This window comes from Polyodon spathula, chromosome 2, assembly GCF_017654505.1.
Source record: "Polyodon spathula isolate WHYD16114869_AA chromosome 2, ASM1765450v1, whole genome shotgun sequence".
Taxonomy (NCBI): domain Eukaryota; kingdom Metazoa; phylum Chordata; class Actinopteri; order Acipenseriformes; family Polyodontidae; genus Polyodon; species Polyodon spathula.
In genome coordinates this window covers 65166227-65191216 of record NC_054535.1, presented here as the reverse complement: position 1 = coordinate 65191216, position 24990 = coordinate 65166227, and the positions used below count along the sequence as shown (strand labels likewise).

The 24990-nt window shown below is 36.4% G+C and overlaps 1 protein-coding gene across 3 annotated transcripts in view; it reads right to left on the bottom strand.

Annotated features, from left to right (window-relative positions):
• Positions 1-5613: 5613 nt before the first annotated feature.
• Positions 5614-24990, bottom strand: part of mfsd3 (major facilitator superfamily domain containing 3) — a 43439-nt gene continuing 24062 nt past the window's right edge. The window contains exons 4-7 of one of the 3 annotated variants that reach the window (XR_005947369.1): positions 16848-16951; positions 13337-13446; positions 11852-12183; positions 6087-6171 (exon numbers count right to left, since the gene is read on the bottom strand). Coding sequence is in view for 2 of the 3 variants with exons in the window: in XM_041226728.1 (XP_041082662.1) it covers positions 5998-6171; positions 13337-13446; positions 16848-16951 (388 nt within the window). In the remaining variant the exon portion in view is untranslated. Of the gene's footprint in view, positions 6172-11851; positions 12184-13336; positions 13447-16847; positions 16952-24990 lie in introns of all 3 variants that reach the window. The other 2 variants (XM_041226728.1, XM_041226738.1) reach the window with 2 other exon arrangements.

Genomic DNA, 24990 nt, shown 5'->3' with positions numbered 1-24990 from the left:
ACGCCACTGTGAAAGGGGCATATGTTAAGAGTGACATGAACATTTTTTAGTATAGCCAATAATAACTCTTATTTTAGCTTCCAGAAGTTTTTATTTCCTCTCATGCTCAGATGTAAAATTATAGTAAGCTGTTTCTCTTTCTGAATATTAGCCCTTTTAAATGCTATACACATTGGCAAAAAGCAGGGGATCAACAATGGGAGTCACATTAATAAAACTTTCTGCACACCTCAATATTGAAGGAAACAAGATTAAATGCAGCTTCCTTTGTCAATCCCACCAACAATACCTGTATATAAGAATAGAACTACTTTAGTACATAAAAATAAACTTTACAATTAGACGATAGATGCAAAATGTGCACAACATAATAGCAAAGAGTTTTACTGATATACAGTGTACCAGTGCAATAGCTTTATGTTCCCAACGCAGTCCTATAGAACTCACATTGCCTAGTGTAACAAACATGGGGTAACAAATTACTTTTGTGCAACCAACTTGTATTGGGGTCAGCAGCCCTCTGCTTACAAAAAAAAAAAACCAGCAGACTACTCCCAGACTATCATAAACCTGTACATTGGGTAACTAAATAGACCTTGCCACCCACAGACCTACAATCCTGCACAAAACCAACCTAAAAGGGTAAACAAAGTCTTCATGTATTACCTATTGCCTCAAAAATGATTCCCAACAAACCTATTAATCCAATAAAGGGCTGGCCAATCAGCTTCCAGGCTTACATGGATAGAGCTGGCCGACTACGATAGCACTGAACCACTGCAGGCCTTAGTTGACTATTAATTGTTGTCCAGGTGGTGACATTTTGGAATTGTTTCAATTCCAGATTTTAATAGTATACTGTACCAAACACTGCCATGACTATATAAACACAAACAATGAGGGGTTAAAGTAAGGTCCACCAGGTGTGCTAAAACAACAGCTGTGCTCCCTTAGCATACTCACTAGGGAATCCAAAGGCCTATATCATCACTAATCCACTACAATTAATGCAAAACTTTTAACAGAGATGTCAGCTTTTCTTCATTTTTTATAGAGATTAGCTATCTTTCTACTGCATCCCTATTATTCTTTTGGAACATATATGCAGATTAAAAATAGTTTGCAGTGATGTTATTGACCTGAAGTGAAATTCTTTTTTAATTTCAGTGCTCCACAAGCTTGCTGTTTGCTCTAATTAAATTATGGCTCTTCTAACAGCTCATTAAAGTATCCCAATCCAGTGGTGTCATCTGATGAGCCTAATCTTCCTATCAACTTCAATAGCTTGTATTTTAGCACCATTTGTTTTGTATCACAAATGACTTTCTGCTAAATTTTAAACTGGATATATAGAAACAGTAATTTGCTGTTTTAGTTGTAAAGCCTTTCATTTGAATAATGTTTGGATGCAGTACTGTAAAAACTGTATTAACCTAGTTTTGGTTGTGTTTTATAAAACATTTTAAATATGTTTTAGTTGGTATCTGTATCTGTAGTTGAAATGTACTGTGAGACTGGCTGGGTTTCCACACTGCTTAGAAAATCGTCATTCTCTCTCCACAGTCATTATTAACGTTACGCAGCAGTACATACCACACACGTTCCACGCTCTATAGGAAGTGCGCATCTAAAATATTCACGACTCTAAAGGGTGGGTAAATCTCACGCTAATAAGCCACAGAATTTACAAAAATTTGCAGAAGCATGTCCAGAAGTCGTACATTATGCTTACGAGACGTTTGTAAAAATACTACCGATACTGTCCTAAACATTTTGACAGGGTATTTTTTATATCATTAACCTAAAGTGCTGGTATTTTAGCGCCATTCGTCAGAATTGTTGAAGTTATAGTTCTGTAGCACAGCCCTTTCTTATGGATTTTTATTTATTTATTTATTTTGTATTTGTGTAACGCTACCTCGATTTTTGTTTTGCTTCCCGTAGTTTTTTGTATTACATTTTTTTTTTCTTTATGGCCAATTGAGACAGGCTGCACTGGTGGTGCTTCAACACAAACTTCCAAATGAGTGGAAACCCAGTATAAGAAAGCTGTATGATACGCCAAAAATGGGAACTCAGACAAACATTTAAATCTACCCTCCTGTATTTTAATATTAATCAGGTTATTTGCATTTGGAACAAGAATTTCTCTGGTTAAAAGAAAACTACGTGGAAACACACACAACCCAAAAGTACTACCAACATTTTAAAAACACAGGCAGAAGATCTGCACTGGATAGTGATTCAAAATGACAAAGAAAAACCCCAAAGAAATGAACAAGAAAGGGGGAAGAGATAATTCAGAAATCAATCTGGGTTGGAGAGTTGCCAACATTTCTTATGCTGCTGACAAACAAAGCTCTAAATATCAGAGAGGAAACAAATAGACATCTAATGCCTCTGCACCAAGTCACTCAGCTCCTTTGTTTAAAAGTTCCCATAAATATAATTTCCTAACAGGCCATTTTACAGGTTAGTTCACAATGCAAGCTAAAAACTGACACCAACACCTCCAGGCACTGTCAAAACACTCAATAATCCTTTTAATTGTATCAAAGATTAACAAGCCACATTCTTAATACTATAACAAGAGAAACCAAATATGATTGAGGCCAACAAAATGCCATTGATTATTTCTTTTCTAACTTAACATGATTCTGCATTTTTAAATAAGATATGGGTTTGCTTGCTTTTGAGGATTATCAAAGCAGCTGAGTTCCCACTTTAACTAACAGCCAAGTCTTGCATCCACATTCGCACAGGCAGAGAAACTGTTGTGACACGGCAGGGAGGGGGTTACTATCCTCCCTGCCAAAAACATGTGCAAATGCACATTGCTGTAATTTAAGTATATTCTGTTAATTGTTTAATTATTAGTTATCCCCTGCACCTGGTGATTATTGTAAACTAGAGCCAGGGTATTTAAGGGAAGCAGCCAGTTTGTTCAGGGCTGCTGTGGTGTAAAGGAGCCCGATTGAAGGTGTGCTCAAGGTACTGTGTGAAAGCCTTTTTTTGTGTGTTTTGTTTGGTTGGTGTTTTTGTTACAGGTAAACAGCTTAGCTGTCCTGTTTTAGTTATGTTCCTGTGTTGGAGTAGTTAGTGCTCGTAAGAGTTAGGTGTTTATTTTGTGTTTGGTGTTTTTGTGTTATTAAAAAGTGTGCGTAAGCACTTTAAAAACTTCCATCTGTGTGTCTACGTTGGAAGGGGCAAACGAACGACTGCAAGTTCCAGCCAACTTACATATGGTTGCAGCGAGTGTTGGCGCCCCTACGACCCAGAGAATGAAAAGCATAGAGGAACTGATCGCGAAGATCAATAAGAACACTGCTGCTCAAACAGATCAAAACAAGAAGTGGAGGCAGGAACGAGGGACTGCCACAACGGGAGCCGACTGAGCTGGAGCTGCTGCTCCAAAAGTGGGAGCAGGCAGGAGCAGCCCCGCAGGTTCCAGCCCCACTGTCTCCAGGGCGAGAGGGGGGGGGGGGAGGTGAAGAGCCCAGCTCGACCATCACCCGTGACACGGTCCGGCGCTACTGCAGGTGGTCCCTTGCCCCTTGCTCTGGACACCCTGCCGCTCTGCCTAGACCTCCCTGTGCTAGACCTGGAGGCCAGGAGTCTGCACCATTGGCCACAGCTCTGCCCTGGGTTCCATACTCCGCTCTCCCCAAGCACCCAGACGTGCTGTCCTTAGTTATCCCCTGCACCTGGTGATTATTGTAAACTTGAGCCTGGTGCAGTGTATTTAAGGAAAGCAGCCAGTTTGTTTGGGGCTGCTGTGGTGTAAAGGAGCCCAACTGAAGGTGGGCTCAATCATAGTAAAAAAAAAAAAAAAAAAAAAGGTACTGTGTGAAAGCCTTTTTGTGTGTTTTGTTTGGTTAGTGTTTGTGTTGCAGGTAAACAGCTTAGCTGTCCTGTATTAGTTAGTTTCCTGTGTTGGTGTAGTTAGTGCTCGTAAGAGCTAGGTGTTTATTTTGTGTTTTGGTGTATATTAAAAATAGTGCATAAGCGTTTTGAAACATCAAGTCTGTCTATCTGGGCCTATGTTAGAAGGGGCAAACGAACGACCGCAAGTGCAGACTGATTTACGCTGTATGTGTGGGGAATTCTAACACATGCTTTGTATAACATTGTTCAGTAAGCTGAGCCTGCTGATATAACCTACCATGAAGCTTTTGGAGCTCTTCAAGTAACAGCAGGTTCCTGAATGTGCACCATAAATTTTTATCAAATCCGTCAATGCTGTTTTTATTCCTTAAATGATTTACAGGCAATATTCCACTAACAAGACAGCAGGGTATTTTCATATCAAACCAAAAACAGTATATGGTATTGGGGCAAAATGCCCACCCCTGTGTGTATTATATGTTGTGTGTTAATGTTGGTGTGTAGTCATTGGTACACTGGATATAAATGGGTCTGTGTAATACGAGTGTTTAAAATGTATATTTGTATTTGTGCACGAGGAGTGCACAGCACTTCACGTGCAAGTAAAAAGTAATATGTGAGCACGGGGAATTGTACTTTATTAATTCATGTGCAGTTGTACCACGATTCCAATTGAATGATTGATTAGCAGTTGAGTCTTGGTACAGCTGCATAAAAGCAGCATGTTTTCACATACCTGGGGTTGTGTGTTCGGGGAGTGGAGAACGGGATTGGGGACAGAAGTAATAGTGATAATTGTAAGAAAAATAGAAGCTCACTGTGTTTGTCTGTGTCGTCCATTTTGTTTGTCTATTTATTTTGGCGAAAGTACTGTGTTTTTGTTTGTTGCAACCTTTTTATTTCCTGACTGTCTGTTCACTTATTAAATGCGGAGCGAGACCATTCGCTCAGCTCCACCACCCTCCACCTCTCTGTTGCTTATTTCCTGGCTCTGGTCTGACGCCACCCACTCCAGCCGTGTTTGTGACACGTATAAATAGAAAGCATTATTCAGGATCTGTCGTATTGTACAAATGCATTTCAGTCATGTACAGTAGAACCCCATCAACACCCTTTGCATACAACACAGCTGTGTTTATGCAGACCTGGAGTCCATTGATATAATGAAGTTCACAAGATGTTGTGCTAATGTGAATCTAGGTCAGACAAAAAATATTCAGAATGGATTTTAAATCAACAAGTATCTGCTAAAACAACTTGCACAAGCAGAAGATGAAGACTGAGGCCATCCATTCTCAAATAAACACCAATGCTGCTGCAGTCAGTGCCCCAATCATCACAAATGTAGCTGTATACATTAAAATAATAATAATGGGTGAATCAATAGAAATAATAATAAAAAAAAAAAAAAAAAAAACTATGTATGTGTCTTAAAGGCAAATGACATGAGGTCCATTAAGTTGTAGCCTGCTTAAAATCTCCTCGTAGGCAATGATTTTGGCATTACCAGGTAATAAACCACAATAATTGCTTCCAAATGTATAGTGATTAATGAAGTGATTAACTGAGATGGAGCAGAAGAAGAAAAAAAAAAGACCCAACTCTGGGGTCCTTTTAATTTATTCTGCTGGGGTTCCTCATCAACTGGACAAAACCACATTTTACCACTGCACTGAAAGAGAAACACCGCACCGACATATGGTTATACAAAAATGATAATACGACATGCACCTTACAGTATTTTATTATTAACAATCCGGTCAAGCAAATCAAATGTTCAGTGCAGAACTCATTGCAATACAGGACTCATCAGGCTCTATTCTTCTGTCTGCAAATGGCTGCTAAAAATAAAACAATGACTGCCAATCCTCCAAAGGAACACAGATGTGAAAATGAACTGGGTGAGCAGATACCAGCTGAACATGTATCAGTTTTATAAACAAATATTACCCATTTTCTGTTTTACAATTTAAAAGAAATATAAATAGTTGTTATAAGCTGCTAAAGATATTGTTGTGACAAAACACGATACTAATGTTTTACATGTATTCTTAATATGAAATCTTTTAGGAAAACAAAAGGAGACCATTAACATTGCAATTGGGTGTCCTGTTACCTTCCAGTTACTTGCACTTTAAAGACATGCACTACAGCTGCAGTGGAGAGAATTATAAAGAGAAAGAAACTGGCAGGGAATCCAATCCAGTCTACAATCCAGCCGGCAAGGGCACTGAATGTGAGCTTTCCCATCACTTCCAAGGTTGCCAGGAAACTGTAGTGGGTAGCCTGCAAATGAGAAATTAGATGCATTAATAAATGAATATGGTGCATGAAAGAACCCACAGATAAAATGATAAGCTAACAATGTTATCAGCATCATGTGGCAACCATTATTTTTCATAAGTCATCCACTGTTTTTCTGAGTAAACTTTGAAAACAATTCACAGACAAAAAGTCATGTCTTTTAAACTAAATTATTTTCAGTTAGAACCTCTGCCCCCAGAGTGAACATCATTTTAGAGATGTTAGAGGAGCACAGAAAAAAAGAACAAGAAGAAAATGCCAGTTTTTATAAAAGGATACCAACAGTTTTGTTAACATGGGATCAGAGCCAATATATTACATTTTTTCTGTAGATTAATTTAAGAAATACAGAACCTACAGCAGCTTTTGTGCTTCATCATGAGGTTAGACATTATAGTTTTGTGAAAATTAAGTGGATTTATTTCCTAATTAAAACTACAGAATATACTGCAGACATGGTAGCCAATACTTTAACAAGAGGATACAGATTTACAGTGGTTTGCTGAAGTATTCACACACCTGTAAAGTTTTCACATTTTGTTAAATTACAAACAATATGTGCACAGTTTTTCAAACAAACTTTTTTTAATTCAAAGCTGTAGTGGTTAAACTGAACACTGTTATATGAGGAGGAGATTAAATGACAGCAAAACTTGCAAAGAAAATGTACAAAATGAAATTTACTGGTTGCATAAGTATTCAGCCCCTTAAGTCAGTACTTGGTAGACGCACCTTTTACAACAATTACTGCTATGAGTCTTTTTGGATAGTTCTCTACTAGCTTTGCACAGTAGGATGGTCACATTTTTGCCCATTCTTCACAGGAAAATTGCTCCAGTTCTGATAAGTTTGTTGGGGATTATCAATGGACTGCAATCCATTGATTGAAAGGTGTGACAATGTATATTTAAAGCACGGTAAAGCGCAGGTATAGCACTGTAAAGCCCAGAGAAGCATGACAAAGCACATTTAAAATAAATGGCAAATCATGGTAAAAGCAAAGTAAGTACACAATTACCATGCAAATTTACCATAGAAAACTTCTGTAAGCGATATCTTAGAAGTTCACCTTTCAGCATGACAACGACCCAAAGCACACAGCCAAAGCTACACTGGAGTGGCTAAGGAACAAAAAGGGAAATGTCCTTGAGTGGCCCAGTCAGAGCCCCGACCTAAATAGAATCGAAAATTTGTGGCATGACTTGAAGATTGCTGTCCATCAATGCTCCCCAAGGAACTTGACAGAGTTTGAACAGTTTTGTAAAGAAGAATGCTCAAATATTGCCAAATCTAGGTGTGCAAAGTTGGTAGAGACCTATCCCAACAGACTCACAGCTGTAATTGCTGCCAAAGTTGCTTCCACTAAGTATTAACTCAGGGGGGTGGAGAGTTATCCAATTATGATCTTTCAGTTTTATATTTTTAATGTATTATTTTTTTTCTCAATAAAAACTTTTTTTCCCCTTAACAGTGTGGAGTATGGTGTGTAGATAAGTGGGAAAAAATCCTCATTTAAATGCATGAAACTCTGAGGCACTGACACAACAAAATGTGAAATATTGAGGTCTGAGCTTCCCAGATCAATTTGTGAAGTATATCCTGTACCATAAAGTTTAATGCTGTAAACAGGCATTATCTACCTTTAATAGAGACATGATCAAGAGACAGGATTTGTGATCTAACACAGTGGTGCGCAAAGTGTGGGGCGCAATTCAGACTAAAGAAGCATTTCTATAAAAATTAAAAAAATGTTTTTAAAGGAGAGAACATTTTAAATAAATACATAAATGACATCTAATTAAGTTATTATCTTTCAAATGAGCCGTTGATAATCACTCTAGGACTCTGGAGAAATGACGTTAGAAATGGCGAGTGTCATTCAAACTGCAGTGAAGAGAGACGAAATGGTGGCGTCCACGTATGGGGCCACCAAGTGTTAAAAAAAAATAAAATAATAATAATAAAAAGGAGTTACATTTTAATAGTGTTTTTCCCTGATTTAATGTAAATCGTGTATCTTGTTCCTAGATTTAACCAAAAAAAGTTCTGATTTAGCTTAATCATTCTTAAAAATTTTTGACTGACAACACCACCTGGAGTGGTGGGATATATATATGACGGTGTGTGTGTGTGTATATATATATATATATATATATATATATATATATATATATATATATATATATATATATATATATATATATATATATATGTGTGTGTGTGTGTGTGTGTGTGTGTGTGTGTGTTTTATTATTATTTGTATTATTATTATTATTTGTTGAGTGAGACCGGCATAAAGCCGGTCTCATAATAGTCACATGAATGGGGTTAAAATCCCCATTCATAAAAACCTTGTGCATTCTTTCATTAATTGTTGCTAATCGGGAGGTGGTCACCTCTATAAAAGCCTGCAGCTTTCTGTGCTCAGGCAGGGATTGTCAGAGGAGAGACGTAAATTTACAAAAAAAGATAAACAACTGCTACGTATGCTGGTTTCACAGCCAGCATACTATTTGTTATGTTTGTTTGGCCCTTGTGCCTTTTTGTTTTGTGTATTTTGTTTGTTCAGGTCTTTGTTTTATTATTTAATAAAGTACTGAGCGCTGTAGCACCGGCATTCCGTGTTTTGGTTTCTGTTCTGGTCTTATGTCACCACTGCAAGCCATCCTGTTCACATATGTGTACATTTCTTTTTTGGCATTGTAGTATGCAGAAGAGGCAGTGAAGTGAAGACACTGGCTCTCAGTGTAAGTGCAGCTCTGCTGCATACAGTGCCAAATCAAATGCTTCAATGGGCTGGGGTTCATTTAGCTTCAGATTTAGCTGGCAAAATAAATATTTCTTTTGTGAAAACCCAGATTTATTTTTTCAGATTTAATTGATGAACGCTAATGTTTTTCAGATGTATCTGTTAGGTAGATGTTGGCTCGCCAAGTGTAAAAAAAATATTTTAATTCACTGATTTATTTATTAGAAACACAGATTTAATGTGTCAGCTAAATGATGACTCACCAAGTTTAAAAAATGATTTACAGACGGATTTAAATGTTGAATTTACGATACGCGTTTTCCAGCAATATAAATTATATCTAAAAGTACAATTTTCAAAACTTGTAAGAATGTATTTGTTAACATTTATGTATTTAGCTAAATTAAATCCGGAAAACAAACACCTGTTAAAATTTTAAATTCTAATGTTTTAGTATGTGTGTCAGTGAGGGGGTGGCGCAACAAAATATGTGCTTAGTAAAGGGGGGAGGCATATAACAAGTTTGCACATCAGTGATCTAACAGTTAGTGGCCATGATTAGATGCTGGCAGCTAATCTTCATTTCACAAATAAATGGAAAAGGTTGTGTTACGCTATGACCAAAAAAAAATAATGTCTTTGTCATTATATTTTGTGTTATAACAATTTATAAATAGCAAATATTCTGATATGGGTAAAAAAAGGTCCACAACCTATGGACCAGCTTGGGTTGGACCTACGTCATTGGTCCAGTTACTTGTATTTCTGGAGGAAAGGGTTACAAACCTCTATATCCTGACTCCAGGCACTGTGACAAAAGGTGGCGCAATACGTTATTATGCGGCCAGTGAGTGTATAACATCACATACAGTTGCTTGCGAAAGTATTGACCCCCCCTTGGCATTTTTCCTATTTTGTTGCCTTACAACCTGGAATTAAAATGGATTTTTATTTGAATTTCATGTAATGAACATACACAAAATAGTCCAAATTGGTGAAGTGAAATGAAAAAAATAACTTGTTTCAATAAATTCAAAAAAATAAATAACGGAAAAGTGGTGCGTGCATATGTATTCACCCCTTTTGCTATTAAGCCTCTAAATAAGATCTGGTGCAACCAATTACCTTCAGAAGTCACATAATTAGTTAAATAAAGTCCACCTGTGTGCAATCTAAGTGTCACATGATCTGTCACATGATCTCAGTATATATACACCTGTTCTGAAAGGCCCCAGAGTCTGCAACACCACTAAGCAGGGGGCATCACCAAGCAAGTGGCACCATGAAGACCAAGGAGCTCTCCAAACAGGTCAGGGACAACGTTGTGGAGAAGTACAGATCAGGGTTGGGTTATAAAAAAATATCCGAAACTTTGAACATCCCACGGAGTACTATTAAAGCCATTATTAAAAAATGGAAAGAATATGGCACCACAACAAACCTGGCAAGAGAGGGCCGCCCACAAAAACTCACGGACCAGGCAAGGAGGACATTAATCAGAGAGGCAACAAAGAGACCAAAGATAACCCTGAAGGAGCTGCAAAGCTCCACAGCGGAGATTGGAGTATCTGTCCATAGGAACACTTTAAGCCGTACACTCCACAGAGCTGGGCTTTACGGAAGAGTGGCCATAAAAAAGCAATTGCTTAAAGAAAAAAATAAGTAAACACGTTTGGTGTTCGCCAAAAGGCATGTGGGTGACTCCCCAAACATATGGAAGAAGATACTCTGGTCAGATGAGACTAAAATTGAGCTTTTTGGCCATCAAGGAAAACGCTATGTCTGGCACAAACCCAACACCTCTCATCACCACAGTGAAGCATGGTGGTGGCAGCATCGTGCTGTGGGGATGTTTTTCATCGGCAGGGACTGGAAAACTGGTCAGAATTGAAGGAATGATGGATGGCGCTAAATACAGGGAAATTCTTGAGGGAAATCTGTTTCTGTCTTCCAGAGATTTGAGACTGGGACGGAGGTTCACCTTCCAGCAGGACAATGACCCTAAGCATACTGCTAAAGCAACACTTGAGTGGTTTAAGGGGACACATTTAAATGTCTTGGAATGGCCTAGTTAAAGCCCAGACCTCAATCCAATTAGGAATCTGTGGTATGACTTAGATTGCTGTACACCAGCGGAACCTATCCAACTTGAAGGAGCTGGAGCAGTTTTGCCTTGAAGAATGGGCAAAAATCCCAGTGGCTAGATGTGACAAGCTTATAGATACATACCCCAAGAGACTCGCAGCTGTAATTGCTGCAAAAGGTGGTTCTACAAAGAATTGACTTTGGGGGGGTGAATACTTATGCACAATCAAGTTTTCTGTTTTTTTGTCTTATTTCTTGTTTGTTTCACAATAAAAAATATTTTGCATCTTCAAAGTGGTAGACATGTTGTGTAAATCAAATGAAACAAACTCCCAAAAAATCCATTTTAATTCCAGGTTGTAAGGCAACAAAATAGGAAAAATGCCAAGGGGGGTCAATATTTTCGCAAGCCACTGTACTTGATAAAGATGAAGACGTAAAGTTAATAGTCCTACTGAACTTCAAGTAGATGATATTAAATGTTTTGTAAATTGTAGAATTCTGTTTTATATTTCAAAAGGCTACTTCAAGCAAAAAGGATTATCTTTGTTGAATGAGAAGGGAACAGGCAAAGAAAAGCTTTATTCATTCATCAGAATAAAATGGTATATTTACACAGAGGCATTCAACTCAACTTTAGTTCCGGGTAATGTGACTATCCTGAAGCAATACTTAGGGCATTCCTGGTCTGAAATCTGATGTGCTAGTATTCCACTTTGCTGGTGTGCTTGAGGTCATTTATCTGCGGCATTTAAACAGTAAGGATTTTCTCAAGAATATTCAAGTAAATTGGTTAATTTGTGTTTCCTTCAATAAAATGGAACTTACCAAAAATTGTGACACAACCACATTCTTCACAGTGCCTTTCATGCATTGTGGGCCTACTCCACACAAAAACCATACACTGGGATACCGGGCAGTTGAACTTCGTCTCACAGGTCCACAAGAAGTAATTTCCTTGATCACATACTCAGTAATCTGACCTTACAATTCTTTGAATTCACAAATGACTTCTTCCTTGCCAATCTTCCAAAACAACAAGCTACTTTGAGCCGATTGTGCAATGTTTGAGGAGTGTCGTCACACAATACAGTCATTTCCCCAGCTGATGATTTTTCTTCACCAGGGTTACATCCTATTGCCATCCCTCTCCAACATGACTAATGGATGGTAAGATAGAGGTACATCTTCAGACATACAGACAGTTTCTGCAAATTTCTTTGTAATATATCCAACAGTGTAACTTGATGACCTCAGTATATTCAATCAAACAAAAATCCTTCAATATTGAACTTTGTGTGCTCCTGACAAAGAGTATACTGTCCTTTAACATTTCATTATCAAATAAACCAATGTATATCTACATTTGTCAAGTGTCTAATGAGCAATCACTTATTGATTGATACTTTATTCAGCCCTGCATGGCCTATAGTGGCATTCCCTGTATTCCTGGGAATCCGCTTGTTGTAATCATGATGTTAGTTTTATTTCAATACAATTGTTTATTCCTCTATTAAAACAATCCACAATTGGGTGTAAAAAAAAATAAAATAAAAATTGGTGATATGAATAGATAAACTATTTTCTGTCTGTCAACACGTAACATACTCCGTAATAATTTTGAATTATGCACTGTCAATCTCAATTTTGAGAAGTAAAGCCCATTACAGATCTGTCAGTGAAGTGACAATTCATGCTTTCACCAGAGAACTCTCCAGGGTCTTTGCTATAATTCATTACACTGGTCTACTGACCTCATTCATGAGAGGTTTTAAATGTTACATGGTTGTAATAAAGACCTTAAGTCTTTATTAGAGTCCTCTTTATTCCACAAGGTGCCTATAGTAGTGGAGTATGCAGGTGCATTATGTAAAATCTTGGCTTAGCTTTTTATCTATTTTTTTGCAAGCATAAAATTAATTATTACTACTGGCAAAAGGCCCTGAATTATGTCCAACTGTCACTGAAAATTAATGCATATCAAACTGAACCGTTTAATATTAAAAGCACTCTGCTCCATTGCCCAAGAAATGTTCATCATTTCCAGGAAAAAAAAAACATCTAACATACTGAGTGACTACAAATACTGTGTTTTACACATTGGTCTAAATGGTAAGTAGGACATTAATTTGAAGCAATAAACAAAAAATGAGGAACGCATGAAGCAAACCCATTTGTGTTACAAGTATGTAATAGTTAGGAAAAAAACAACAACAACAAAAGAAAATCAGATCCTACTGTATTACAGATACAAGTTTCAATGTATATGTTGAAATATATTTTTGAAGTGCCAAAGATGTTCAGTAATCTTACCTGTATTCGCTCATCTGCCTTTTGTGAGCAGTGCATCATGATGGTAAATGTTAGGGTAGTTATCAGACCCCCTATAAAATGTTGTACACTTATACTCAGTATAGCAGCACCTAATGGATACAAATATATGAAAGTGAATTGTAGTACAACAGTAAAACATTACCACTGTCTAACCTTTGCAAGTGACTGTTGGAAATATAAAATCACAGTAGAGACTATAAATGGAAACTAGCTTACAGACATGAAACATCTATGGCATTCCACATTTTTGAACATCTCTATAAACTATAAGAAAACGATTCAGTATCATCAGCCAATCAGCTTCTAGATATAGCAGTCAATAATACACAGTAGATGCCTACTGGAATGTACCAGCATCACCAGTGAATCAAATTTAAAAGCAGTCCACGCAAGTACTAGCTTTTTCTTTTTGACTTTCTGCATTTTTAAGTTTAATTCACATCTACTGAACAGTAAATACTAAAAAAGGCACAACTTGTCCAAATTAACCAAAGCAACCAATCCTGTACCTGCCACTGCCAAGTGAGTCAATTATAGCCTGTCAGCTCGACTGGAGCTCAGACACAGCATCTTTCAACAACAATAATGTGAAACGCGGACAGTTCAGTAATATTGCTCCATTCAGATATCTGGCATGGCTTAGATAAACTATAAGCAGCCCTGACAAGTAAAAAAGTAATTTGTTTAATAAAGTTTTTGTATATCTCTAATTAGCTGTGTGATCCTTTAAAAACATTTTTGGGAGTATTAGATTAAAACTTCTCAGCGGAAGGAAACCTGACGAATCATTATAAGTTCAATATAAATGTAGGCTTCAAAATGTTTTAAGAAAATAATGAGGTAGAGCCTTCATCGACAGGCACTGTCGGTCAATTAGAAATCTCAGAACTTTCATCCACAAATCAGGAAGCTCCATTTCAGGACACTATCGTACAGCAGTTGAATTTGTGTCTTCCTCAGTCGGTCAGCAGCCAGACGGTAATGCCCTCTGTTCTGTTGCTTAATAAAGGTCCTAAGAAAAGCAGCATTTGTCGTCAATGGAATTGTTTTTTATTAGAAAGCCTGGTTTATTTCTGGACTAACCTTCTTTTCTCATAATACTGTAGTATAAACCATAACTCTAAAACAGTTTGTGTCCCTATTTTGTAGGAAGTGCAAAGGCAAAGCCAATACAACTATCTTAATGGTATAAAATTATCATTAAACTACTTAATAGCAGGATGATTTCTTTTAAAGCATTGTTCTGTGTAGTTTAACACAGTTAAGAGTAGTTTTTTTTTTTTTTTAATACTTTGCATTTCGGGAATATCTCATGGCAACTTTATTTTTATTTGGTGAGAGAAAATAGTTTAAAAAAAAATAAAAAAACTGCTGTAACTTTCAATTTAAACATACAATTGCATGGGTATACGACTTGAAGCAGTAGACAAATGACAGTTTGCAGATTAAAACCCAGTAAACACATGTGAGTTATATTTAGAATCTGACTAAATGTCTGTTGGGTTCAAGTTCAAATAAACAGTGTATTTGTTTTGAATGCTACTTGCCACTAACCCTGTTTGATGTTGTTTGTCTGCTCTGTGTTTGATGCTCTGAATGACCTATCAAAAGAGTAAACATGATCACCAGACCACCAGTGAATTTAAACCCCCTTTTTAAAAGATGCACATCAAAGCACTTTATCCGAAAAACTTGTTGACAGAATCAGAATGAAAACAAAAATGTTTGTTGTTGTGCCATTCCAGCTCTTACTGATGAAAATGTAAAGTCAAATGTGTCTCTTCAGTTCAAAGCATGGGAACATCAGAGCAGAACATATGATAAAACTGTCTGCATGCACAACCCTACTCTGTCAAAAATAACTAAAAAATCTGCAATAATTATTATTAGAAAGAGGTATTTTTGAGAACAAAAACAACCTGCTCCCCTTTGTAATGTGAAAGGCACCTTTTATCAAATGGTTTGTCTGAAATATGGCTTGAGGTTAAAATAAGGTGGCAGTAAAACAAAGTCACTTCTGAGAAGAACACCTTTCATTGTAATAGTATACAACTAGAAATGAACCAATCAAAACAGTAATTTATCAGTTATTTTAACCATAATTTCTTGCGAGTTTAATATATATAAATATGATGTATCCCTCTCCAAAAATGTCCCTTGCCTTTGCATTATCATTTAGTGTCAGTGTGCTACATACCAAGTCTAAAAGTCTAATTTGGACGATTGTCACAAACAAAATATTATGTTAAATCGTGAAATATTGATGGCAATGTGGACAAGACTTTTTTACCACTGCGACAAGTGTTTTTTTATTATTTTTTTTATCGTAGTATAGAGTATTTTAATATGCATATGATGTAGGAAATCAATCGTGTTAAAGCCGCACTAAACGATAACTGCAGCATTTATTTAATCATGTATTTAAGCATTATGCCTTTTTTTTTTTTTTATGTATTTATTTAATTATTTTATACCAATGTCAATACCCAGTTGGATCAATGTATGAGGTAAGTGGACCTTCTCTGGGATAGATTCTCAAAGCTCTTAATTTACTCCAGCAAGGAACAACATCAATTACATTTCTTAAACAAAATAATAATAATAATAATAATAATAATAATAATAATAATAATAATAATAATAATAATAATAATAATAATAATAAAACATAAAGCTACCCACGGGCCTCAAAATAAAATCTCTAGGTTTATTTTCAGTTTGATAACTTTCATTGTTTTTTTTGTTGTTGTTTTTTTAATGACGATGTACAGTAGATATCGTTGGAATCTATCCCAAAAATGTGTAAATTTAGCTACTGATGGCTACATTTATTTTTGTTGGTGATGTACTGCAAACCTGGCTTTTCAAGCACTTTTCATGCAACAAACAACTTTAAGGCTTGGTTCCTACTAATAAATATATAAAACTAATTCTTAGCAGATATGCAAACAAGGTACATGCATTAAAGCTATGCTTCATGTTACATATGATGAGCATGAACAAGCCCGCTCTAGAAGCAAATGATGACTGCAGAGATGGAAGTCATTGTACAGTAAAAGTCTAATCCAGCCCCTCTATAAAACAGCATTCTGTATAATCAACACAATTGTTGTGTCCCAACCAAATCCCTATTGAAATGAATGGCATGATACCCTCTACAGTCTCTTCTGCCTAAAATCAATGTAAATTTGACTGTACACTGGGTACTGTGATGTTTCTTTTCAGTAATAAAGTTGTTTTTTTTTTTCTTTTAAAGCATTAAATAGTTTAGTTATTTAACACCTTTTTAGGCAGATTATTAGATTATTTACAGTAATTTTGTAATACAGCATATTTTCTGATACCAAGTGATGCTGGATTGTACTGGTTTTACTGTATTTATTTTGTGTTATGAATTTTTGAGAAGCGTTCAACAGCTTACAGGCAGCCCCTGCTTGCTTAAGTAACACCCTTGTAAGTAAATGTTACACTTTTAACTAAAGACTCTTACCTTTCATTAGCAATGAGTTGCTGTTAAACACAAATAGTAGAAATGTCTGGAAAGCCAAGCCTCCCAGCCGTATAACAAAGAAGGTCTTCATCAGAGAAAATGCACTGCAAGGCAAAGGAACAAAACAGGCTGTAACTATACAAAAAAACAGCTTGCTAGCAACAATGTGTGTAATGCAAAACAGAGTTAGGAAAGTCCCTAACATTAGTGCTAATGGTCAGTAATCTTGTCATCAAAAAAAACATTAATGGATGGGAAACCGTCTCTCTAAAAGGAGATGCTAAGTATAGGTATTCCTTTTATCCATATAGACCATTTTCAACCTGAGAAGATATTGCTAATTGCTCGAGTGGATAAGCTCTTGCCAAGATACCCCATTCTTATCATAGCCCCCACTTGAAATCTGACTCAAAGTCATTGTACACTTATTCATTGCATTGGTAATAGTCATTGTAACTAGTCAGCAGATGGTGATGCCAGGCATCCCAATGCTGGCAGCGGGAGGTCCATGGGTGGCTACTCCACAAACGCACAATATTAAAGTAGAGGGAAGTGAACCTTGGGAAACGTTGTGGATTTTTAGAGGCCAACTTTCCTTAAGGGTATTAACATTTAGTGCGTGCTTACAGGTCTGCCTCCCTGGGTGGGGCTGTACTGTTTGTGTACAGGTTAGTAAGTGAAGAGTGTATTATTAAGCTGGAAGCCTTTCTGTTTTAAACAGAAACAACAGTGAGCGTCTGTATTGTCTCTTAATTACATCTTTCCTGTCTCCTCCCCCACCCCTAAATTTAACTCAACTCAATAGTCTAGCACTGGGAGCATTACCAATCTTATACCCAGTTCAAAATGTTCCAAATTATATTAAATAATAATGTAGGACAAATTGCATGTAGTATACACTATTTACTGTATATACATTAAATTAATTGTATTATATTGAAAAATGGTAGCTTTATTTAGGCATGTGATTTTGGATATGTTAATGTACCATGTTCAGACGTTTAGGGTGGCTTATAATAAAGGGTGGTTTTTATGTTTGTAGTTAGTAGTGTTACTTGGGTCAATAGATAACACCTGTGCATTTTTTTGATCTGCAGCTGTTTAGATCACTAAAATAGATACTAAGATATTATATATCGGGCCAGCTTGTTAAACAAATAAACTGAATTAAACAATGCACCTTTTATTTTTAAGCCTCTTGAGCACTGATCTTCTAGAGTTGGATCTGAACTTTGAAGAAACTGATTGAGAAAAGAAAACTAGTTGTACTTTATATTACTAAGTCCAAGGTAGTCATGTTGCAGCCCTTCACATAGCCCTCATGCACCCGTCTAGAAGTTATTGTAGATGATCTGTTAGACATACTCATTCAATAAACACTCAAAATGAAGAAGAATTAGAATAGGTGCCTTTTAAACTTTTTTTTACAATTTTTTTTTTCCTACATGCTCAACACCGATAAATAAAGTAAGTGACACAGGTTTAGTTTTGAAATAACTAATTTGCAACATTTTATTCCATTGATAATTTTACAATCTAATTGTAAAATCAGGTTATACATCCCTCATCACATTTGTATTAACCTATTTTATTTTAGCTTACAAGTACCCACTTCAAGAATATATCTTCTTTGCTTTACTGAACATTTATTTCCAAAACCATGCTTAGACAATATACTGTAAAGCCATTATTATGTGTTTTTCGTGTAAGAAAAAAAAAAAAAAAATTCCACTTGCAATACATACTTTTTATATTGTATCAGATCACCACAATTTCTAGAGCAAAACAGGTTTTATGGGTGTGAGTTGTCAGATATAAACTAAACAGTGCACCATCTAAGAATCAGTAAACAAAACACATTGGTGTTGCATACGGTGCCGTACAACTGCATTAAACTTCCAGCTGTACAAATATATTAATTTTGTTTTGTTAATTAAATAAAACCAGCAAAAGGCTTAAGCCTTTAAAGGCTCCCTCGAACATTTTCAGTTGAATATTTCAGTCTTTAAATGAACTAAAATGGCTTATCTGCCCATCTTGGCAACACTCCCCAGCTGTTGAGGCGAAGCACAAGACCTCCCAGCATCACTCTAGCTAATTGACTCCTTGGAAGTTAAAGTACAGTATCCCTGGTGGGATGTGTTTGCCAGTAATCAATATCCCTACAAGATCCTCATGGCAGGATGATTAAGTGGAAAGTAATTAATAGCCATCAAATGTTTTATTAACAGTTTGCCATTCTGTCACTCACTATCAGTGCAGCCCTGTAAATAAATCAAGTCAAACTCACTGTCGTGTTTCAAATTACCATCCTTGCACCATGTTTACTAATTCATGAAAACAGATTGTCCTAGAGATAATAATAATAACAGCAATAAACATGTCAATGAGCACCTTACAGTCCACTGAAACTACAGCGATCATTTCCAAGGAGTACCAAGGATTTAGATCTCTAGAATTCAATGATGACACAGAAGATGTTAAATTAAATACAATAAATTATATATATATATATATATATATATATATATATATATATATATATATATATATATATATATATATATATATAGTTTAACATAATCATTTAAAACACAGAGCATTGCTTATTATTAGATTTACTTTGTGCGTGACCAATTATCAAACACAGTATCATTGCATCATTGCATGTTACAATAAAACATTGGCAGGGCAGTAGAGTAACATCTTAAATTCCAGAAAAAATCTACTACTTGAAAAAAGTAAGCTAGGTAATTACAATGAAAAAATACCTAAATGTAGTTGCAGAATAGCATACTAGTAATGGAAACTGGAGAGCAGTAACAGTTAGCATTCCCACTCATGATACTATTCAAAATAGCAGTAGTAGAGTTCACTAAGGACAGCTCATGAAACACACTTTTTTACAGTCACCAAAAATATAGTTATCAAAATCAGTTTTAAATTTAGATAGTAAAATGTCGTGATTAAAAAGACAATTGTAAAAACCTCCATAAAATAACTGAACCACAACTGTTTTAAGAAAAAAGAAAAAAAAAAAAGTTTCTGAGGTTTTTCCTCAGGAGTTGTATAATATTGTAATGACCCTGGGTCTGCTGTAAACACATTTGGGAAGGTTCTATGACTCGGTCAAAAGTTCAAGGCAGCAGGTGTTCAGGGAAGTCAGAATCACCACCAATTGAAGGCTCAGCTTGCCGCACAAGTGTGACTCGGTTGCAACATTGTTGTCACAAATCAGGGGACAAGATGTTGCAACAATCAAGGGATCGAGAGTGGGAAACCATACATGCTTGTGATTGGTGGCTGGTGAACCTTGATGCGGGGCTAAGAAGCGGGCATACTGCTTCTGCTGAAGCTGGTGCTGCGAGAAACGGGCTACTGCTGCTGAGAGAAATGTTTGCTGGAGTAAGAAGAACAGAGATAAAGATTGGAGAAAAACAGCCAAGGTGAGCCAGAGAGAAGCAGGACTGAAGAGAACCAAGGAAAACCAGAGACTGCACTTAGTTGGCTGTAGCACATGGTCAAAACAGTGTGCTATGGACTTTCTTTTCTGCAGACTTGTAGATGAGTCCTCAAAACTCGAGTCTGAGTCGGGTCCGAGTCCCGAGTGTCGAGTCTGAGTCTGTGTCCGAGTCCCGAGTGTCGAGTCTGAGTCCGGGTCCGGGTCCGAGTCTGAGTCATGAGTCCTTGACTTCGAGTCTCAAGTCTGAGTCCTTAAAACAAAGTCAAAATCAATTGTCATTCAACTACTGGTAGCAGTGGGGGAACTGTTTACATAACGAACATTGTCTGATATCCTTCAGGAAAAATGCACAAATAATAAAAAATAAAAATAGTAAAATTTATTTTTGATTTCTTTTTCCTAGCTAGATTATTCTACTTGCATATCTTTTTCAACTTGACTGTCACTATCTTCGTTTCTTTTGGAATTACTGTTTGAATGTACCTGACGTTTATAAATAAGCTTTAAGTTCAAGTTTGTGGACATTGTTTTTCACTTTGATAGAAGCCGTGATCTGAACTATAGTGCCGGTGTAGTGTTAGAAAGTGGTACACCGTCAGAATGTGGTACGCATACCAAAAGTTGACTCATGTAATGGCAGAAAGTGATACGATGTCAGATTGCAAGTTGTGCACTGTTATAGTTTGGTACATGTGCAATCAATTGCAATCTGATGGATGTTTTCCTATTGACTGAAGAGGCACATTTACCATTATTTAAACATAATTTTTTTGCAAACTTAAACTGGCAACAGACAATTATTTTCTCTAAAAAGAAAAAAAAAATTTCATGTGAAGTCCACTGCAGTTATAGAAGTAAAAAGAAAAATGTACAAGATCAAATGTTTTGCATATGATAAATATTTGCATACTATGCAAAAAACACATTTAAAAAAAAAAAGATGTGAATGACCGAAAACAGCATAACGTACCATATTCGAATGAGCGCTTCCCTACTTTTTTAGTGGAAGTTGTTTAGGCATGCGCAAGCAAGCGCAGTGCGCTGAGTACCACTTTTTAACGCATACCTAGAAATAACATTACACAGGTAAGAAATTAAAGTTACTTTCACCTCTGACTAACTATAGCATCTACTTTACATCAATTCAGGTCAAATCTGCCAATCTGATTTAGACATTGCCAGAACTGTATATATACTGTGCTCTTCAATAGTAAATTTAGTATTATTGTTATTATTTGTTTTGCAAAACAGAAACATTATGTTTCACTTTCATTGCATTTGCAATTTTATTAAGTTTGTAATAGAATGATGCATTTAAGAGATTGTGCTTCAGTTTATTCGATTTCAGATCATGTATTTATTATCTTTTCTCTTTTACACAAAAACATTATGTTTATATATTTCCCAGTGGTGGCTGGTGGCCAAATCTTTTGGGTGTTACACCTCAGATGCAGGTGAGGGGGTGGGGTCCAGGGGGCCAACCTCAGTGGTAGAAGCACTGTCCAGCCTGACGCGGCTATCAACAACATTAAAAAATAATAATAATATAAAATATTATATAAATAATGTTAAAATAATACAAATATACTGTACGGAATATTTAATAACAGATTACCCTAAACAGGCAGTAGTGGTAGGTAAATTAACAACAACAAAAAAGAAAAAAAAATTGCCAAACACAGCAAGATATTACTGTGCTTAAGTTAAAGCATTGCTGAAGGGCAGCATCCTCGGGATAACAAGGACAGAGGGCGCAAAATAAAAGCATTTGAAACTTTGAAAAGAACAAAGTTGAACAAATAAGACAAATAACATTAACTTAAAGTTAGACTAAGATAATTAGACTTGTTGCAATGTCTCACGAGAAAAAAAAAGCAGTACTGCCTGTCAAAACAAGCACAATCCATGTTACAGTATAGGTCTTTACGCAAATTTCAACCTGCGACTTATTATAAGCGGACTTGGCAACTGTGAAGAGCCGAAGTCGCGCTGCTCGTATTTATAGCCTTTGTTGTCTTGGCACATGCGCTCTGATCACCTGATCACCGCATTCACTAACCGACTGCGCTCCATCCAGACATTGTTAAGCCAATCATAGATGGCTCTGACGGCTGGCTGCTACTGGGCATGTGCAAGGTGGATTGGGGGCTCGCATTTCTCAGCGAGCACAGCACGGCTTCAGCCCATTAAACAGATGGGATGAACGGCATTGTATATGTGCCAGTGTCACGTGAGTGGGGAGGATGAAAAACACATCACCCAAGGTCTGGGCTTGTATTTTTTGTTTTGTGCGTGAAAAAATGGCTTTGGACGGGTGCCTAATTTTTGGGCTAGTTTTGGGCATTTGTGTGGGTATTACATTTTATGAATAGCTTTAAAGTATTAATATTTTTAAGCAAAATACAAAGCTCTATGATACACAACCCTTAGTGTTAACATCACTGTTGCTAAACATTGTAACAATAACACGCATCAATATCTGTGGATATGACACACACTGCATTGTGGGTAGTGCATTACTTTGGGCTGCAAACATAGCACTTTCTAAAAGGCACAGTCTGATACTAGGCTTGCAAATGAGAATTTGTTCTCAAGGGTTTTACTTGATTAAAGAAAAGGAATGATTGATTGATTCGTATTTCAGGTGAATGTTTAGTAATTACCAGAGATCCTAGTTTTCCGTAATAAAAATTATAAGATTCACATTATAAGATACACAAACAGTACTACTGAATAACAGTTAGCTTTTACATGAAGTATGTATTGGTACACTTTCAAATTCGAAAGAAGTTACCAGATTGCCATCAATCAATAATATAAACAAACGTACCATTTTACTTTAAACATTACAAATACATCTGTGTACTAATAATAAAAAACACAAAATAGTATTTATATCAGTTTATCTCGAGTGAGTTTCTATCATCTGGATGGCTACTGCCAAACTCATTGACCAGATATTTTGGGGTGATTTTTATCGTGATCGACATCTTTAAACAGCTTGTTGAGTAGTAAAAACACATTGGTTACTGAAGTAAACTGCAGCTATGTTTCAACCTTGACCTATGTACTCCAGAAGCAGTTTTATTGAACAAGTATGTTTACTAAATGTAAAGCTTTAAGAAAAATTGCCTGTGTTGATGGTTATATATGATAGGTGTATTGATTATATATGATAAGTGGATTGATTTGGTTATCAAACAACCAAAAAAAGTCTTGCATGTTTTTTGCAAGTGTAAAACAAAAAATTCTCTGACAGCATAGACAATCTGTGTTTTTCCGCTAACGGATTGCTAGGATCCCTGGTAATTAAGCACATAAAACCCCAAAAGTTCCAATTGCAAATTGTGTAGTTGCTACTTGTTACAATGGGGAGCAACATCAGCGGTGACTGTGACGTCACAACTTACACTCCTGATTGGGCAGGTTTTGGTGGGTTTTCAGGAAGAAGTGGGTGAGTTTTTGTAAAAGTAGTTGGCAACCCTGAGCGCAATTCATTGATAAGAGACTGGGCAAGTGTACACTGTTAACAGTCCGCCCCTGGCATTTCCCCTTTGTGTAGGTTCATAACGGAACAAAAACATGAAGTTCAAGACAGATTTCTAGATTGATGCTGCACAGTATATTGTTAATGTCTTTCTGTCCTAAGTCTGATATATCTGCCTGTTTGACGGTAGGCAATTTTTGACTGAATTTGGCAGGTGAATTAATTAACGTTGCTTGCAGTGATGGCGTGTGCTAGGAATGAGTGGAGATTAGAAAGAAATACTTAATCACACAGCGACTTTCTTATATGAATTAAGAAGTACTAAAAGTATGATTATAACTTGTATGATTAATATTTTTAATTTTTTTTTTCTTTTCAGTAAACTCAAAATTAAATGATGTATTTTTCAAGAATGCAGTTTTAGAAATGTAAGTTATTTCTACACTGCTTAAAAAACTTAGAACATGGTTTAAAGTAGTAAAGAGAAATAAGTATGATGCTGACATCATTTATTCCTTATAGTACTTAATGCAAAAGAGGAAAAAGAAAAAACTTGGTTTGCGATTAGCTGCAGTTGGGTTTTGTGTGTGTGTGTGTGTGTGTGTGTGTGTGTGTGTGTGTGTGTGTTGGGTGGTGGGAGGGTTGGGGTTACAGCCAGTTGGATTTGATGCTGCAACCTACCTTGCTTCAAATTTCTTATTCTTATTATGATTGGCTGCAAAGACAACTGGGCTATCCAGTGATTAGATAATAAGAACATACAAGCATAAGAAAGTTTACAAACAAGAGGAGGTCATTCGTCCTCGTTTGGTTGTTAGTAGCTTGTTGATCCCAGAATCTCATGAAGCAGCTTCTTGAAGGATCTCAGGCTGTCAGCTTCAACAACATTACTGGGGAGTTGGTTCCAGACCCTCACAATTCTCTGTGTAAAAAAGTGATTTTCTGTTCTGAATGCCCCTTTATCTAATCTCCACTTCTGACCCCTGGTCCTTGTTTCTTTTTTCAGGTCGAAAAAGTCCCTTGGGTCGACATTGTCAATACCTTTTAGAATTTCAGATCGCCGCGTAGTCTTCTTTGTTCAAGACTGAAAAGATTAAATTCTTTAACCTTTTGTGGTCCCTTTCCAGTCCGATATCTGACCCTGACCGACATCATCAAAAAGACGTAAAGCACAGGTCTCTAGTCATTTTTTC